General features: G+C 38.0%; 1 protein-coding gene across 4 annotated transcripts in view; it reads right to left on the bottom strand.

Moving 5' to 3' along the window:
* Positions 1–20,796, bottom strand: part of LOC126416729 (flap endonuclease 1) — an 89,579-nt gene that overhangs the window by 31,133 nt on the left and 37,650 nt on the right. For all 4 annotated transcript variants that reach the window (XM_050084551.1, XM_050084550.1, XM_050084552.1 and 1 more), the window contains exon 6: positions 12,969–13,187. In XM_050084551.1, the coding sequence (XP_049940508.1) occupies positions 12,969–13,187 (219 nt within the window). The remainder of the gene's footprint in view (positions 1–12,968; positions 13,188–20,796) is intronic.

The following is a 20,796-nucleotide window of genomic DNA, read 5'->3' as shown; positions in this document are numbered from 1 at the left end:
CTCTTTCTTGCATCCTATCACTCCCACCCACGAGACAGACCATCACCAGCGGAACTTCTGTATGGATGCGGCCATCAGATGCTGCTACACTTGCTACACCCACTACAGCTGCCAGTGGCATCAATGGTTGTGTTATTTGACCTGATAATAACTGGCAATCAACTCAGCTGAACTAATGTACCTTCCTTGATAGAATTTCGTTAACAAATCATCAATAGATACAGGTCTGTCTCTATATGTTTGCTTAAAGTATAACACTAGCTACCATTTTCTGATTTCCTTATATACTGCTGTTCTTAAACTTTTGGGAACTGAGTAAGATTTGCAAAAAAAGGCTTCATAGTCGACATTCGCTCCAGGTTTTTCAGAAAATACGCTCCTTTATTTCATTAAGATCATATGAAAATCTCTTGTTCTTCACTTAATAGGTCAGATACCTGAGAGTTCTTCTTTATTTGTTCCCAGTACCCTTGCAGATTTTCTGTTTCTTTATCATCATCCACTAACAGAGCTGTGGCAACTAGTAATAAATCCCTATTAGTTAATAATTTACCTATTTTAAATGGTGTAATGTGATTAGAGCCTTCCTTGGTCCAGTATAACATGATCGTAAACTACGTTTTACTTTTATATTTTAATAATCGGTCTAGGCCAAACAGTACCTGTAGGTTCACATGGGGTACTATTAACACAGTCCACACAAATTCAACAGCTCGTATCTCTAATGACAGCCGAGTTTCCTCTTTAAGTTGTTTTCCTTTACTACCTGCTATTTCTACAATATATGGTCCTGTTACTGGTAATCCGGGACACTTATTCCTATTTCTAAGAGTGAGCAGGTATTCGTGTGAAATTTTGTTTCCTAGATCTATATAAATATCTACGTTTATATGTGATACCCTTGCCTCAATCACTGGTTTTAATTGCTCTTCCTCTTCTATATTACCTTCTTGTGATAACCATTCTCTTGTAGGTATTGAATGAGTGAATTCAATTAATTATTCATTGTACAGGCCTACAATAGCTTTGATAAATCCTAGACATTGGCCCATGTCCCAAGATGTGATACTAGTATTGGATAATTATTTGTACCTGTACTTTGGTTGACATCCTGTTTTACCAGTGTCGATGGTGTTTGGGTCACTGATTATAAAAACGTGTGAATTATTCCTTTCACTATTACAGTAGAACTTACTCAAAACAGAAGTGCCTGGGACTAAAATAATATTCCAAATTCGACAGGTTTCCGGATTACACAAAACTCACTGGGCTACGTAAAATTTGTCAAGTATCAGGCACAAAAGTACAGTAAAAATTTATAATTATGCATATACTGTATTTATGTACCTTGATTCCAGCATAGTAGATGTTCATTTACCGTATATTGGACAACAGAACACTTGACTATTACACTAATTGATAAATAACATGGCATTTCTATATTTTTACTCAAACTTTAAATTCGTTTATTATTGTATGTACATACATATTATTACCATGTTTATTTGCTTTCCATTTCACTTTTTTCACCACATGTCAAGGAGGGGAAACTTGTTTTAATTCCATGTTCAAAATTGTTTTTTCTAGTCAATTTTTTGCACCATTGTTTCTGCATGCAATGGCTTCTTCAGACGTGTTAATTTTTCTAGGGATATATTTTGCTCCTGCTTCTCCTCTTCTTCTTTTTCTTCTTCTTCGTTTCTTCTTCATCATCCTCTGTGTTGCAGATTTCTTTTAGATTTGTTGCTGAAGTGAAAGTGGGGTGAGTTGAAAGAAAGTCATCACTTTAAATGTAATCATCAGCACTACACGAAATGTTTCAAATTTTCATTAATTCAGCAATTGCTGTTGCATTTTCTTGAGTTTCGATGGCCAAACAAGCATCTTGTTCTTGACCCCCAAACACCACTTTGTTGAAGCACATGGTGATAGTTTCAGGCTTTATTTCCTTTACTGCCAAGCCAATTCAATTTACTGCATCCAGGACAGAAACTGACCGTGCAAGAGCAAACACACTTTTGGCTTCTTCAACATTTAAGAATAAGAAATTGTATCAGTAATCGCCTATAAGGACACCTGAATGTGTAAATAACCCCCTAGTCCATGGGTTGTGTGAGGCAGGTTTAACCTGGAGGGAACCAAGCCAATTTCACGTTTGATAATGTTACTTTCGGGTGACAGGTTGCATTGTCTAGAAAAAGAGAACCTAGCGATTTCATTTCTTCGTTTTTGGCATTGAAAGAGCGCAGCCATTCTTCCATAAGACCACTCATCATCCACGCCTTTTTATTGCTTCGCCATGTGAATGAAATGTTACTGATGTTTATGTTTTTGAAACAATGCAGCTGTGCTGCCTTTCCAATCACCAGTGGCTTCTCTATTTCACCTAACACGTTTCCACACAGCAGTACAGTGAGTCTTTCCTTGGACATTTTCCTATTGGTGCACTTTTCACTTCAAATTGCTACCAATTTTGAAGACAGCATGCAATAAAACAGTCCCATTTCATCGGCACTGAACACATTTTTTGGGTCATAATTCAAAATGAAGTTGGACAGTATCTTATCCTTGTTTCTTAAAGTCTCATAAATTTCTGTTTGTCCACCCCTGGTAGCTGAGTGGTCAGCACGACGAAATGTCATACCTAACAGCCCGGGTTCGAATCGCGGCTGGGGCGGAGATTTTCTCCACACAGGGACTGGGTGTTGTGTTGTCCTTACCACCATCATTTCATCCTCATCAACATGCAAGTCACCGAAGTGGCATCAACTCTAAAGACTTGCACCAGGCGACCGGTCTACCCGACAAGAGGTCCTAGCCACATGGCATTTCCATTTCCAATGTCCGTTTTACAGCATTTGGAACACAACATAATTTTGCACACAAAGAGTTTGTCTTTCTCACTCGCCTTGATTACATTAATCTTTCCGTTAAGTGTTAACAACGCATACCGTTTATTTGACATCATGTTACTGTATCTCTTAAAGTGCTACTAGTCAACTGAAACTGGCAGAAAATAATGACCTTGCTGGGTAAAACCATTGTTTGATGGAACAATACCCACCTCTTTCACTGCACACACTGCAGCACAGTGTTGGTAGAGGCGCAACAATGTTCCTGTATGCACCGATGTGCATCAATAATGAGGAAAACGAGAGAGCTCACAAACAGAGTGCTGACGAATGAACCATTTGCTTTGATGTACTGTACTGACATTGAGCGTAACTTATACGTTGTTTCACAGAGCGGCGCAGTTTTTGGTCCACACCAGCAGCACCGCACTGCGCTGAACATATTTTCTTGGATGTGCACTGTTTAACAGAGGTGTCCAAAGTAATGTCGTGGTGGAGTCATGAATAACTAATGAACTGTAATACAATAGTTGTGTATAGGCTTTTTCCGCGTTATACAATAAATTATTAAGTAGACTATGTGATCAAAAGTATCCAGACTCCCCCAAAAACATATGCTTATCATATTAGGTGCATAGTGCTACCAGCTACTGCCATGTACTCCATATCAGTGACCTCAGTAGTAATTAGACCTCGTGAGAGAGCAGAATGGGACACCCACGGGACTCATGGATTTCGAATGTGGTCAGGTGATTCGGTGACACTTGTGCCATATGTCTGTAAGCTAAATTTCCACACTCCTAAACATTCCTAGATCCCCTGTTTCCATTGTGATGGCGAAGTGGAAATGTGAAGGGACGTGTACAGCACAAAAGCGTACAGGGCGATCTCATCTGTTGACTTACAGATACCGCCGACAGTTGAAGAGGGTCATAATGTGTAATAAGCAGACATCTATCCAGACCATCCCACAGGAGTTCCAAACTGCTTCAGATTCCACTGCAAGTACTATGACAGTAAGGTGGGACGTGAGAAAACTCGGACTTCATAGTTGCGCGGCTGCTCATAAGCCACACATCGCGTCGGTAAATGACTAACGATGCCTCTCTCAGTGTAAGGAGCGTAAACATTGGGCAGTTGAACAGTGGAAAAATGTGTGGAGTGATGAATCACGGTACCCAATGTGGGGATCCGATGGCAGGGTGTGAGTATGGCGAACGCCCGGTTAACATCATCTGCCAGTGTCTTTAGTGCCAGCAGTAAAATTTGGAGACGGTGGTGTTATGATGTGGTCAGGTTTTTCATGGAGGGAGCTTGCACCCCTTGTTGTTTTGCATGGCACTAACACAGCAAAGATCTACACTGATGATTTAAGCACCTTCTTGCTTCCCACTGTTGAAGAGTAATTCAGGGATGGCGACTGCATCTTTCAACACGATTGAGCACCTGTTCATAATGCACGGCCTGTGGCGGAGTGGTTACATGACAATAACATCCCTGTAATGGACTGGCCAGCACAGAGTCCTGGCCTGAACCCTACAGAACACCTTGGGAATGTTTTGGAACTCCGACTTCATACCAGGCCTCACCGACCAACATCAATACCTCTCCTCAGTGCAGCACTCCGTGAAAAATAGGCTGCCATTTCCCAACAAACCTCCCAGCACCCGATTTAATGTATGCCTGCGAGAGTGGAAGCTGTCATCAAGACTAAAGGTGGGCAAACACCATATTGAATTCCAGCATTACCGATGGAGGGCGTCACAAACTTTTAAGTCATATTCAGCCGGATGTCTGGATACGTTTGATCACATAGTGTATGTTCTAAGCTTTGCTTTCCCTTTCTGCATTAGGCACATTCCACTTATACAAAAAATCAGCATACAGAAGCGCACTGAATGCGTCGGGACTGAAATACTTGTACGGTTTGGGCAGATTTCCGAATTATACATGTGCCGATTTGAGCAAGTTTTACTGTATTTCTCTTTCTATTGCAATCATTATTTGGTCTCCTATCTATACAACAAAAATTACTTCTTCTTCTTCCTGGAAAATTTAGATATGTAACATTCCACCTCGTTTCCTGCATTCAGATTTTCTGCATGATTAAAATCGCCCCTCTTTCTTTATTCGGGATATCGAAACCTACAAATACCAATAACTGTTCTGTATTAGTCCACCCACTATATATTTCTTTACTTGCAAAATAAGGCAATTTCCTTACCAGCACTTGAAGCAAATTTTTTTCATGCTTCTTATATGTACCCCATGAACCATTATGGTACTTAGGATCTAATAACTGTAGCATAAGTTTTTCTTGTGAACCAATATTTTCTCTTACATTTTTCCTGAAAGTCTTCCCACGATTTAAATTCCTCTGAATGAGCTGTTCTCCATTCTGCTGCATCAGTTAATAAATGTCCTAGCCCAATTTTTTTATTTTATTTTTTAAGTAGCATCCCATTTCTGAAGCATAGATCGAGAAAATACTCTTAAGAAATATGTCAGGCATACTTCTCCTTCTGGCTTAAACTTTGGAAATTGCTTAGCACAACTAACTCTGTTTCCTATTTGTAATTTTTCTAATAATTTTGGTGATAATCCTATGTTAGATGTAGCTATTTTCCATCCAAGTTCATGTCCAGTGTCTTCTAATTCTTTCCACAACTTCTGGACCTCACTCTTATTACATATATATAACAATGCTCAACTATTTTCATTTTGAACTCCTGAGGTTTCTTCTAATTTGAAAATTCTGTCTTTATTGTGGCTAAGTCAGGTAATTTTTTAATTACTTGGAGATAGCTCCCCTAGTTTATCTGCTTGACTTTTGCTGTTTTGGGATGGTTCCCCTACTTTTTCTAATGCTTTAAGTTTATCTAGAATTTCCGCTAATATTGTGCTATCCATGCTTCTGGTTGTGATGGACATGTAATCCAAACTACAGTACCACTTAAAACTTATATCATTTTAAAAACCTTTGTCATTTATCAATGTATTTACACCCAATGTTATTCAACACTGACTGTGAACAATTAGTTCCAATTAAATAACTACACACACACACACACACACACACACGCACGCACGCACGCACGCACGCACACACGACAGCATCAGCAGGGTGCCACAGCAACTGGTATGGCAAATTAGGTAAGCTGTACAGTGTATCACCTCCAGAATGTGTATATGTGTGTGTGTGTGTGTGTGTGTGTGTGTGTTCTTGGGACATAAATCATGAGAAGATAAGCCAACTGCAGACAAGATCTTCGGTAAGCAGTTTCAATGATGCTGTGATGGCTTTCGAGGACAACACTTCATCACTTTGCAGTTGGTGGCAATGCAGCAGACTACAGCAGTGGCTACACAACAACTGTCCGAGACTGTGCCACACACACACACACACACACACACACACACACACACACACACACACACAAAATAGCATCAGCAGGGTGCCACAGCAGCTGGTATGGCAAATTAGGTAAGCTGTACAGTGTATCACCTCCAGAATGTGTGTGTGTGTGTGTGTGTGTGGCACAGTCTCGGACAGTTGTTGTGTAGCCACTGCTGTAGTCTGCTGCATTGCCACCAACTGCAAATTGATGAAGTGTTGCCCTCGAAAGCCATCACAGCCTCATTGAAACTGCTTACTGAAAATCTTCTCTGCAGTCGGCTTATCTTCTCATGATTTATGTGCCAAGAACATACTCCAACACGGGAATAATATTAGTTGTTGACCTGATTGCTATGGCCAACAGGTATTCCTTTTGTTGAAGATCGTGACAATCTAAATTGTTTGGGTTTAATTAAAGTCACAATCCCTTTAGTTTCAATAGTGTTGCTGCTGTTTGCACCATTACAACGTATGTGCTTATGATACAGTTCTTGATGGCTTGTTTATTTCTGTCGCCCTATGCAACATCGGACATCTTACTGTTTTTCATAAAATTTCAATTTTAATTTCTTGTTTAGTTTTAATTTCTTGTCATAGCTCTTATTTTATTTCCTCTTGTGTGTATCTTTCACTTAGGACATAACATGAGGTGTTTTTCTTGTTGTGGGTTCGTTTTAAGGATCGATATATTGGGAGATGCCAAGTCTTTACTCATTCCCTGTAGTAACAGTTACCTTATTTCCTGAATTTCCTGGTAACTGTCTTGTTTTCTCTTGATGTTGTGGCCTTGCTATGCAGTGCCATGAATCTGACTGCCAACTTCTTTTCCAATTTCAGAGGGGCAATGGCTACAAGAGAACTTATACATTAAACAATTCACTATGAAATCACCCAGTTTCCATAATTCTTCTGAATTCTATTAAGTTCTCAACTCACAATACCTGATAACTAACAAAGATTTTCAGACATGCATGATGCTTCAATGCTTGATGAAATCCACAAGTCCATAATTAATTCAAGATAACACAGCATAGAGTCTATATAACAACATTCATTTTTCTATCGTCCTCAACCACTGTTGTCAGGCCCCTTCCTCCTTTGGAGTCCACAGCACCCCCAAAATATCACTGCAAAGTGCAAGTGACCCCTCACTAGCCAGTCCAAATTACACATCCGTCGTCGCTTTCTGCACTGTTCCTGCATTTTTCTTTCTCATATCCGCATGTAAATTCCAACAAACCCGGGCACAGTAGATGCTCTCTATGCTACTACTAATTAAAGTCATGGTTTTCACACACACATTTTGTCATCAGTCTAGTAAAAGGAAAATGATATGTGTTGCTGCGCTTTATAGTAACATATACCACTACAACACCAACACACCAACACACACACGCACGCACGCACGCACGCGCGCGCACACACACACACACACACACACACACACACACACACACACATGATGACTGCCTTTGGTCGCTGCAGCCAGACTGTGGACAGCAACTGCACCTGATGGGAGCAGCAATCTACTGAGGATAAGGAGGAGTAGCACTGTATGAGAAGGGTTGGTGTAGAGCTGCTTGTGGGAGTGTGCAGGGACGATGTGGAGACAGGGTAGGTATGCTAAGTGCAGTTGAGTGGTTTGGGATGGAGAGAGAGGGGGGAGGAGGGGGCGGGGGGAGGGGAAGAGAGCGGAAGGGAGATAAACGGAGAATGGGGAAAAAACTAGTCGGTGCACTGGTCGAATAGAAAGCTGCATAGTACTGGAGAGAGAGCAGAGATGGCGATGGGTATGGGGGACAGGGATTAGCAAAGACTGAGGCCAGGGGGTCACAGAAATGTAGGATAGTTGCCTACCTGCACAATTCAGAAAAGCTGCATTGGTAGGAAGGAACTAGATGCGACAGGCTGTCAAGCAATAATTGAAGTGAAGTATTTCGTGTTGGGCAGCATGTCTCGCAACAGGGTGGTCCAGTTGCCTCTGATAAAAAAAAAAAGTGTTTCCACTGTAGGGACCACGAGAAGGAGAGGAAGTCTTCTGATGAATCCAGCACGACTGAATTTGAGCGTGGGGCAAAAGGTAAACAGCTGGACCACCCAGTTGCTGAATGTTCTGCCCAACATGATAGGCTTCACTTTAATGACTGCTTGACAGCCTGCACAATCTGGATTCTTCCTACTAGCACCAGCTTTTCTGAATCGTGCAAAAACACTTTTGGCTTGTTTCAACTTTGGTGGCATCAGCTGCACCGGTATTGAGGCTAGGTGTCTCAGTAGAGTGTAAACAAACTGAAGTACACAGTGGGGAATGGAAGAAATTGGTCACTTTTTGGGTGTCTATGCTACGCATAGGTTTTTGTGGGGTTTTAATGATGCTGATTATAAGAAATGTGTTTCAAAATGAGTATTAGGGTTTTAAAGCTTCATAGGCCCACAGCTTGTGGTAGCATTCTCGCTTACTGCACATGGGGTCCCGGGTTTGATTACAGGCGGGGTCAAGAATTCTCCCTGCCTTGAGATGACTGGGTGTTGGTGTGTCGTCGTCTTCATCATCATCATCATCATCATCATCATCCGTCCCCATTATGGTCAGAGGAAGGCAATGGCAAACCACCTCCGCTAGGACCTTGTCTAGTTGGCAGTGCGGGTCTCCCACATTGCCCCTACGCTCCTCGGAGTATTGGACATCTTCATCATCACCATTTATTACATTCACCTTGCTTTATTTACAATTGTATCAAATGAAGGAGTAACTCATCAAACAGCTTTGTTTGTATACCTGCACTGCTTCCTGCATCTTCTGTTACAAAGTGCTAGTAGCAAAGATGCAAACTAATGAACAGAAAGCTTTTTGTGCTTCAGTTCACAAGGTCTGAATCTGTTGTTACAGTGAAACATATGTTCCATTGTAATCTTGCAAGTGGTAATATCTGTACATGGTATCAATAGTTTGAAGATACCGGCTATCTTTGCAAAGAGAAGAATATGGGATGATAAAGGGTGACTGGAGGCATTGAATGAGTGACAGAGTGTTCCATGAATAGCCCCAAGAAATAAGATTGGAAGACTAGTCATGAATTAGCAATTTTAGTGATGTCTGTGTGGAGACTTAATGAGACTTATTAGTTTCTCCATGTTGGATGATGCTAATTCTACATCTGTTGTTCAATTAATGAAATCTGCTCTATTGCTTAGTCAGAACTTTATTGAGTCCACTTAACCAATTTCAGACCATTTTATCAAGTCTAGTTTACACTATGGCACTATGTTGCATGCAACTTGTTGCTGAAACTAAACACTCTTCGCTTGTTTCAACTTGCTGACACCGGCTACACTGGTTTTGAGGTTAGAGGTGTCAGTAGTGTGTTAACAAACTGAAGTATAAAGTGGGGAAGGGAGGAAATTGGTCACTTTTTGGGTGCTATGCTATGCAAAGGTTGTTGTAGGATTTTAATGATGCTGATTACAAAAACTAGGAGTGAGGTGTTGTTGCATTTGTGGCCGTACGTGATTAGGTTGATTATATATGAGATGCAGAGCAAAATTCATTCAATTAGGTTTGCGTTGGCAGAATCTCAAGCTTTTTGTTGGCAGTGTCTTTTTTTAAGGAAAATAGTTGGTACAAGGAAAGGCTACAGAAATCTGGAAAGGTGAATCCTTTATTCAATACTGTTTTATTAAAAATGTCACAGCAGTGCTTTCCATTCACAACTTGTACAACAGATGATTAAATTAGCTTTTAAGGTCTTCCACTAAAATTTCTTTCAGCAAGGTTGCTCAGTAACTTCTTTTTATCCAGTCATGAACCCAAAAGTTTCTTTTTCTTTTGTCACACGCAGAGATTTCACACAAATAAGCACTAACTTGGCCACAACGCTTACAGCTGCCAAAATTTTACACAAAACTACAGTGCTCCCAAAACAACGAAACTCAAGCGTACATTGGTGGCATTGTGTCAAAAGAGATATAAGAAACCATTTGCGTGCAACTCGTTTCACACAATGAGTGATACAATTCAGTATTGTCGTGCGAACCGAGCTTTAGACCATTATCAAGTGTATCTGAAACTTTAAGATATGCTCGATAATCGCCTAATGTAAAGACTGAAACCATTCGTGTGGACTTAATAAATTTCTTATTAAACAACTGGAGCAGATGCTGATTCATTTAAAAAAGACACTAACAAAAGACTTGTCCTTATTGTTTGCAGTTGTTACAAGCTCTAAAGTTTACAGACTACAGTTTACGTGATAACTTTGCGAATGAAAGGTTGCTGTAAGATGATTTTCTAGATTGTGTCATCTTCAATGATGTATCAACATTTCTCTTAAGTGGAAATGTGAAAACACACAATGTGCGCACCTAGGGGTCAGCAAATTCCCACAAGACTGTAAGTTGCAATGAGACTCCCCTAAATTGAATATTTTTGAGCCACATCCCGGCAGAAACTTTATGGACGTTTCTTTTTGCTGAAGCAACATGGGCGCACTGCCTCACTGGCATTAAACTCAGTACGAGATTGGTTAAAGGACACTGTACGTGACCGCTAGATTGGTCACAAGGGGCCAGATGACAGTTTCGCATGGTATCCACTTTAACCTGATCTGAGGCCGTACAATTTCTACCTTTGGGAGTTCATAAAGGATCATGTGTATGTGCCTCTGCTAGCAGCTCATCTACATGACTTAAGAAACAGGATTGAAGCAATTGTTGCAACAATTACTCCAGACAAGATTTGGGAAGAACTCATCTATTGACTCAATGTATGCTGTGGGATGGATGGTGCTCACATTGAACACTTAAAAGAAAAACTGGTCAATTTGCTCTTGCATTTGATGTACTATTTATAATTGCAAGTTGAATATAATAAATGCTACAAAGCATTAAAAACCTAATATTCATTTTAAAACACCCGATAATACTCTCCTGTAGCATAGTAAGTGAAAGTCTTCAGGTCAAGACAATGAGAGTTCTTGAGTGCACAGAAGGCAAATCCGAGATTTTTAACTAATTCATCTACATAGTTGGACCGCCCAGGAACTTCACGCTAGAGGTACTTCTGGTACCTGTACATCATTTTGATTTGTTTGCAAGAAAGGCCTGGAATCCCATTTCTCCCTCCCCTTAAAGAAGAGCAGAAGTTAAGGCCCGATAACAAGATGGAACTAGAAATGCTTTGTTGCAACAAAAGGCAACAATGAGTCAAGTGGAATGTGAACCTAGAATAGAATGCCTGGTCCATCACTGAGACAAATGGGAAGATAAGAGAACATGGACCATTATAATGTGCATCAACTCAACAGACAGCCAGATGATAACAGGCTCGGCTATTGACGTATTCAGCAAATCACTCATGAGAAAATTATGTCTCAGAACATTTTGTACACATACAGAGTGATTCACAAAGATATGCAAATATTTTAATATGTTATTCTACAAGTACAACTAAAGAAGAAAGTTCATATAAACATAGGTCCACAAATGTTTAGCTGTGGAGTTACAGTTAATAAAAGATTTTTACCTGAAATTTAGTAACTTTGCTAATATGGAGCTAACACAAAACTGTACGAGGTTAAAGTAAAGCACAATTTCCATTAATTTTGTTGTTATTGATCTGATGAATCTAATAAAACATGTCCAAGACATGTATCTGCAATAGCTTTCCAGAACATCCAGAGAGGCAAAGACGTAGTTTCATAAAAAATTTTAATTTATTAACTACTTGGCCCAATTTGTTTTTTAAATTCCAGATAACTGCAGAAAGTTTTTAACAGAAGTTGTAGAGAATTTAATTTTGGATAAAGGTAATAACGTTAACTGAAACTGTATGAATGTGTCAGATAATTTGCTTTTATTATTACATATTACAACAGTTACTAAGTGGTTTCATTTAAATACACTGGTTTTATTATGTTCTTTCACTGAACAATACGGAAAACCAACTCATTTCAAGGATAGGAAACGACAAACAACTCAATGACAGTTGCCAACAATGACAAACATTTCTACATTCTTAATGAAAAGTAAACAAATTTACTTGTATAATAATCTTTGCTTCTCTGGATGTTCTAGTAAACTACTGCAGATACACATCTGGGACATGTGTTATTAGATTCACCACATCAACAACAGCAAACTAAATGGAAATCGTGTTTTACTTTAAACTCGTACATTTTTACGCGCTAAATTTCAGGCAAAATCTTTTATTAGCCATAACTCCGTAACTAAACATTTGCAGACCTAAGTTTATATGACTTTTTTTTTAAATTTTACTTTTAGAATAACATATTAAAATATTCGCATATCTTCGTGAGTCACCCTGTACACGCCAGGGGGGACGAGGGGGGGGAAATCATAAATCACATACATATCATCTAGTTTGTTTTTAGTGACTCCTGCTAGCAACATTATTATAAGTATTAACACTAACAATAAAATTGAGCAACTTCTTTCTATTGACCATTCAACCACTACAGATCGTAAGTGTGCACTTTGTGTACAAAGACATTAAAAGATGGAAAGCACCTTTAAGTAAGATCATCTCGAAGGACACATGTGTAAAAATAACAGCAACATGGATTGCTCCACTATACAAATGACACTGCTATTGCTACAAGAGGTATGAATGGCAGCAAATCTGCAGACACCTGAACAACACTGGTTTAACAATGCAACAGTGAAGAAAAAAGGAAATGTTACTGAAAAACAGAGTGCCTTACCTCAATAGTTTCTGGATCAGCAACATCTGGTTCTAAAAACAGTTGCCTTGCTTCCTTATACATCCACCCTTCTGGTGGTGGGTACTTCTTTGTATCAATATTCTCAAGAATTTTTTCCAAACTGTGATGCTGCTTTATAAGGTCGATGGCACGTTTGGGGCCAATGCCTTTGATACTGTCACAGTAATCGCATCCCAACAAGATGCACAGGTCAATAAACTGCAAAACAATGTCCGTATTAATGTGTCATGTAAATGTAGATCATAACAGTTTAAATATTTTACAAACTAATAAGTCTAAGTATTACGCCACGTGAATACAACTGAATAAGAAGCCAATACTCATCCAGTTTCCCTCCCTCTTCCTACAACTGTTGATTTCAAGTCCACAATCAACCAATTTTTACTGAAGAAACATAGCACCTTTATTCTTACCTGGACAAACACATGCTAGCTAGTGTGCACATCACCCATCCTTCCATAAGTGTATTGAGACACCAAGAGCATGGGTATAAGAGAAATTTTTCCACTGTCTCCGATGTTCACATATAGTAATGATTATTGGCTTACTGTAGAAATGTCAGAATGGGATCATGAAAACAGTTTTATTCTGACAACAGTTATGAAGCAAAAATGTCTCACTGAATAATTCATGCACAACCAGTAAATATTCAGAAACACAATTCAATTGTCCTCAACGACATTACTGCTTTCTAGTTTACTTATCGCCTAATGGCAAGTTCAACAGCCCAATAATGAGTGTGGTTGAACCAAGATGATAATTACGAGGGTTGGAACTTTGAAATAGTGGCAAATATTTATTGACAACCGATATAAAAAGAGTTACATGTTTGCACCTGTTACTGTCCTTCAAAGTAGTCGTCAGCATTGCGTGAAACCTGCTGCCAGCGATGAGGAAGGCATAGTATACCGTTAGCAGAGCCTGTTCTGTTGATGGTGCGAATGGAGCGGTCTACTGCCTGTTGACTCTCTGGAACAGTTCTGAAGCGAATGCCATGAAGCGGTTGCTTCACCTTCGGAATCAAAACAAAGTCACAAGGACTTAAGTCCGGGGAGTATGGTGGATAGTACAGTACTTCCCAGTCCCACTGACCGAACAGAGCAGCCACAGCTTGCACTGTATGCACCCACGCATTGTCGTACAAAATGATGGGTGTGTTGCGCAGAAAGTGTCACTGCTTCTTTCGCAAAGCTGGTCGCAGCTGGTGCTCCAAAATTCGAAGAGTAATACTGTGCATTGACGGTTGCTGTGGAGAAACATAATGCATCAGGATAACACCATCACAGTCGTACAAGAGAATCACCATAACTTTAGACTGCTCCATGTAATGGTACTTTGACTTCCGCAAAGTTATAATTTACGATCGCGCACGCAGAAGAGCGCTGCGCCAGCGACCGATTTTATAAATAATTTTGTTCTTTTTTTTTACTTTTGCATGGGTTTTTTGTTTTTAAGAACTGATGGATGTCTCTCTCTCTCTCTCTCTCTCGTCTTGATACGAAAGACGTGTATTTTTCCGCGATGTGTTGAATGTGCTTTTGGTGAAAATCAAAATTACATTACAAAGCGATGTTTCAATTGCTAATGAGGAGAAGATAATAAAAGGTAACACTACAATTGGCGTCCTGGTGACAGGACCTGCAATCTTCGGATTTGATACAAGTGCAGTTTGGATTTGATACAAGTGCAGTTTGGATTTGATACAAGTGCAGTTTGGATTTGATACAAGTGCAGTTTGGATTTGATACAAGTGCAGTTATTATAAATTTTGGACATTTTATCTAATTTTAACCACTTAATAGCATCAGAAAATGAATTTGGACTAAGTCTCATTCATTTCAATTGTAATGTTACGTGCATGAAATTTACAACAATATTGTTTTCCCTGTAATTAATTTGTGTTAATTTTCATTTTCATGCTGAGGAAATTAATTTGGTAAAAAAAAAAAAAGGGGGGGGGGGGGGGGGGGGGGGGGGGGAAGGATAACGTTCCATAAAATAATTTGCACGGACGCGAAAGAAAAATTTTGGATTGAAAACTGTATATTTGACGCTACATTTGCAACATAAAACTGAAAAAAATTGGTGAGTACAGAAATTTACATTTTTTCCAGTTTCAAGCAGCCATCTGTACTTCCTTTATTCCGATCCATTTATTTCGAAATTATTTTTTCAAATTGTAGTTAAAATTGATTTACTACTATTATTGGAAATGGTAAGTGAAGAGCATATTCACAGTCATTTATTTGTGAGAGGGAAATTTCAGTACCAGTTTAATAATTCAATTTCTAATTAGAAATCATATAGAAATATCCATTTCCATAAGAGAAATTTCAGATTTCAACATGTCATATTTAAAAAAAAATTTTTACCATTGGAAAATTTTATTTACAATTAATTATGAAAATCGCAAGATGGACGCTAGACGCGTAGAAATTGTTTCCGCGGACGAGCTTAGTGAAAGTGACACATTGCAAAACATGTCCGACAGTCAAATGAATATTGAACTTAATAGGGAGGATGTTCAAGACCTAATTTTACCGGATCGATTAAGACAACAACCCCTATATTCAAACAGATACACAGGCGAATGGAGAGTGAGTACTACGCGACAAAACGTGACATTGACAACGTCAACTTCAGAACCAGACATCAATCAGACACGAAAAAATGATGAAACTAAGACACAGGACTCTGAGATGCTCAACCAGATTCTGAAGCTACTTGGTGACCAAAACAGAAAATTTGACACTTTAGACAAAAGATTTGACGCTTTAGATGAGAAAAATGACAATTTAAAACGTGACATTGGGAAATTTGACACTAAATTCGATGAACTGACATGGGACATAAAACAAAATTTTGAAAAACAATCGAGACAAATTGCCAACTTGACAGAAACCACCAGTAGTCTTGGAAGGAAATTTACTGACTTATCAGACAAGGTTACGAGACAAGAAAAGGTATTTGTGGAATTCAGTGACGAGACAAAAACTGACTTACAACGATGTAATGAGAAATTGTTAACAGTGGTTTTTGAACAACAGAAAACCAGTACCCAAGTTGACGAATTACGACAGTCACACAATTCCGTAAAAACAAACCAAGAACACTTAGACCTGACGATTACAGACCTTTCAGACAGATTAAATGATGTAACATTGGAGCAGAAATCCTTACAGGAAAAGTTAGAAAAGCTTGAAGACAGAGCAGATGTAGCATCTTTAAAGAATGACACAACTCTAGCAGAAAAACTTGTACATGAATGCAAATTATGTGATGATTATTTAGATGAGACGTTTGAGACAATGACACAGATCATTTTAGATAAGACAAAGGAACAAGTAAAGGGAGAAACATAATATTCAGAAAGAGGTACATTAACTTAAAGAGAATGTTATACCAAGTTCGTCAGTGATACCAAAACCCATAACAGACCCACATCGTGAAAAATATTACACGTTACACAAAGAAGTATTATTTCACCGACGAAACCCTGAATCACAGCATTGGTGTGTTTGCTTACCTGAAGCTCATGTTGTTGATTTTATTTTATTTACACACAGAACTTGGGGACACTATGGTGTAACCAAATGTACAGATAAGATTATACAATATTGCTATTTTCCAAATTTAAGGCGAAAAGTATTGAGTAATATTAGGAAATGCATCATGTCAGAAAGCCAAATATTGTAATCGCACAAGCATGAATGAATTGCACCCAATCATACCTAAGAGGCCATTACAGCTAATTTCTTTAGATATTGCAGGACCCTATCCACAAGCACGTGGAGGAATGAAATACATCCTTGCTGTGTTAGATGTTTTCACAAAGTATTTAAAATTATATGCTTTACGTTCAGTTTCTACCACTGCTATTACCAGACGTCTATTAACAGATTATTTTGTAAGAATAGGAAAACCTGAAGTTATGATCACGGATAATGCAGCATATTTTACCAGTTTAAAATGAAAGACATTTATTGAAGAACAGAATGTTAAACATATTTTAATTTCAAGATTTCACGCAGCAGGAAACCCAGTAGAAAGAACATTTCGAGAATTTGGACAGTTTATGAGAACACACACACTAGAGAAGCACACAAAATGGGTAGAATACCTAGCACCATTTGAACAAATAGTGAACAATTTAACTCACATTTCTACTGGATACACACCAACTGAATTAATTATGGATAAAACAGAAAGAAATGAATGGACAGACCCTCTACCTAAATTTACAGCAACAACAAATCATGTTAGTTTAGAAGAAAAGGTAAGACAAGCTTACACAACATTATGTGACAAAGCTATGGAAAGAAAGCAGAAATATGACAGAGGTGTCAGGAAAGCACAAACATTTCAAGTTGATGAGTTAGTTTTACTAAGAACACATCCTAAACCCACAAAACTGAAACATTTAAACAGGAAATGGCAGATCTTATACTCTGGACCATACCGAATTGCAAATATTCCACACCCTGGCTGTTATTCATTAGAATATCCTTTAACACATAAACCCAGAGGTCTACATCCACACAGACATTTGAAAAAATACATACAGTAAAATGTTAGCTACTGAGGAGAAGATAATTAATATGATATACAGTTATGATCAGCCTACATTTAAGTTATACAGATACTTACAATCTAATGAATGCAGGTAAGTCTAGAAAGCAATGTGAACCATCCAATAGCTAATAAGATATTTGGTTATAAGAGGAGTTGCTATTGAGGCATATACACATTAGAGGAGGCATATACACATTAGAGGAGGCAGAGAACTGAACAGAATTATTTTCTTTAGGAGGCATGTGATAATAGTAATGTTGATATGAGTGATGTGAGTGACTGAATGAGATGAGTGAATGTAATTTTAGTTTAATAAGAGGACAAATAGTAATACGGAGAGAGGTAAATGGTATATAAGATGAGAAAATGGTGTTATTATTGTTGTTGTTGTTGTTGTTGTTGTTGAAGTAAAGAGTCAGTGGTGATGAATAAGAGGAAAATATATATATATATATATAATGCTGAGGAATAAGTATATGTTATTTTGTGAAGAATGAATAATGGATAGGTGAGAATGTTATGAGTAATTGAGAATATGTTGAGAGGAGAGAAACTAGATTTGAACGCTATATCAAATGTACTCGTGGAATACAGAAGAAAGTAGTGGAAAGAATATTATTTATTGAAAGATTGGTATGCCTGAGATAATAACTTATGTGGTGTCTTATATATTCTTATAACTAAAGGTGAAAGTATAGATTTATGTGGAAAGAATTATTTACAGCAGCCACTGTTGGAAATATACCAGAAGATTTAAATCTATAACACTTTAACACTAATCTAATGGGAACTTGTCATGAAATTTTTGGAGTTACGTAGGCTTGACACTTCAGATTGGAAGAATTACTTAAGAGAACATATTTAGCAGTCATCTAATGACATAATTAAAGCTCATCAACTGTACTGAACTGATGCACCATTAAATAGAAAGGAGAATAAGGAGAAAACAAAACGTCAGTCCTCTGTTGCGGCTCATACTCTCATCCCTTTCTTAGAAAAATTTATACATGTTGATGAAATATTTGACATTATATAATTCGTGATTATCTGACAGTATGGAGAGACATACACAAATATTTATTTATGAATAGAATTTTACAGGTACCACAAGGTAAATACAGAATGGATATACAGCATGGAACGCAACAGCAATTACCTAAGAAGATTTATTTATTTATTAAGTAAAACATTTATTTATATTGCTTGATACTCATGAAAGAAAGGAGATGAACTACACAAACTTTATAGGAACATGATTGACTTGAAATATATATATATATATATATATATATATATATATATATATATATATATATATATATATACACACACACACACACACACACACACACACACACACACACACACTTGTAGGATCCTAAGATATTTAGAGGGGCACCACTCTTAGAAACGGTAATAGAGGGGTACCACTCTTAGAAACAGCAATAGTGGGGACACCACACTTAGAAACGGTATTAGGTATAGGAACTTTTACGTTATATTAAGTTAACATGTACTTTATTTATCATATTTTTATTTTGTGTAGTCCACTGTAGGGGATGACTTTACTAGTATTTATGAAGTAGTTAGCAACCACCCCATGAACCTATCCTCCTACAGAGGGCTGTCTTGAAGCTTGAAATATGTGTAAATTTTATTCCAGGGTGCAAGATGAATTTTAAGTTGAATATTCTAGCGAGTTGCCACAATTATCTTCAAATGTTGCAAGTGTAACGGGGGAAAAAAAGACAGAAAGAAAGAAAGAGAGCTAACAAATAGAATAAATAAAATGTATATTTCAATCTGAATGTAATGTAATTCACATGTCAGCACAATAATATTGAATGTAACGTAAAAAAAAAAAATTACTATATTTTTTCATTTAATTCTGTATATGTACCATATGACAACAATGTAACTACCTCATGTAATGATTAATTGTAAATATTTGTATATTTATGTACTTACTATATCAAGAAATGTATTTTAAGGAGATGTTAATGAGCTGCAAAGGACTTGTGCATGTAGCACATGATTCATATAAATGGAACTGAAAATGCAAAGAAGAAACCAACGTGATGGAACATTTGTCAAGCAATATTTACGTAGTGTCAATATGTTTTGAAGTGTATGGTGTTGTGGAAGCCGGCACGTCTTCAGGTTGGTGTAAAAGACAAGCTCATCACCTGTCGTAGGCAGTGAGGTGTTTCCTGTGCCCTCATTGACCATTTATACCCCGGTAGACGCCACCAAAATTCGACTGCTGGAGATCACAATTTCGTGTTGACACATTGAACAAACTTTGGATTTTCTTCAAGTCACACGCAAGAGATCCAGGCAGTACACACACACACTCAGAATCCGATACTACGTTTAAAGACATTGGAGCAATATAATAGAAACATTTATTGTTCGAATTAATTCCATTGTAAACACGAATCATGTGAACTGAATTCAAACGCTGTGCTAAGCAACGATAATACGCTGCAATTCAAAGACATTAATGTTACGACTCCTAAAGAAGATACACACCAAAAAAGACTGTATACAAAGAGCATTGTGCACAGAAATACTGCCACGCTCGCTTGCGGATCGTGTCAGTAGAGGATTGTAATGGTCTTTTGACTTCCACAAAATTATAATTTACGATCGCGCACGCAGAAGAGCGCTGCGCCAGCGACCAATTTTATAAATTTTTTTTTTTTTTTTTTTTTTTTTTACTTTTGCGTGGTTTTTTTTGTTTTTACGAACTGATGGATGTCTCTCTCTCTCTCTCTTGTCTTGATACGAAAGACGTGTATTTTTCCGCGATGTGTTGAATGTGCTTTTGGTGAAAATTAAAATTACATTACAAAGCGATGTTGTTTCAATAGCTAACGAGGAGAAGATAATAAAAGGTAACACTACATCCATTCACACCATCAACAGAACAGGCTCTGCTAAGGGTATACTACGCCTTCCACATGGCTGGCAACAGGTTCTACACAATGCTGGTGACTACTTTGAAGGACAGTAACAGGTGCAAACATGCAACTCTTTTGTATCAGTTGTGAATAAATAGTTGCCACTATTTAAGTTCCAACCCTCGTATTAAAGTCAGCTAGATACAACCAAAAAGTCAAAAATTTTTCTAATTTTATTGTCTAAAAGTTAATACCATCAGATTTACTTCTGCTGTAGAAAAAATAATATTCTATTTTCTCAGGCTTGTCTATATTTTCTCAGGCTTGTCTGA

This window comes from Schistocerca serialis, chromosome 8 (genome assembly GCF_023864345.2).
Source record: "Schistocerca serialis cubense isolate TAMUIC-IGC-003099 chromosome 8, iqSchSeri2.2, whole genome shotgun sequence".
In the NCBI taxonomy this organism is placed as follows: Eukaryota; Metazoa; Arthropoda; class Insecta; order Orthoptera; family Acrididae; genus Schistocerca; species Schistocerca serialis.
Note: the sequence above shows the minus strand (reverse complement) of the source record. Positions and strands in the feature narration are given on the sequence as shown.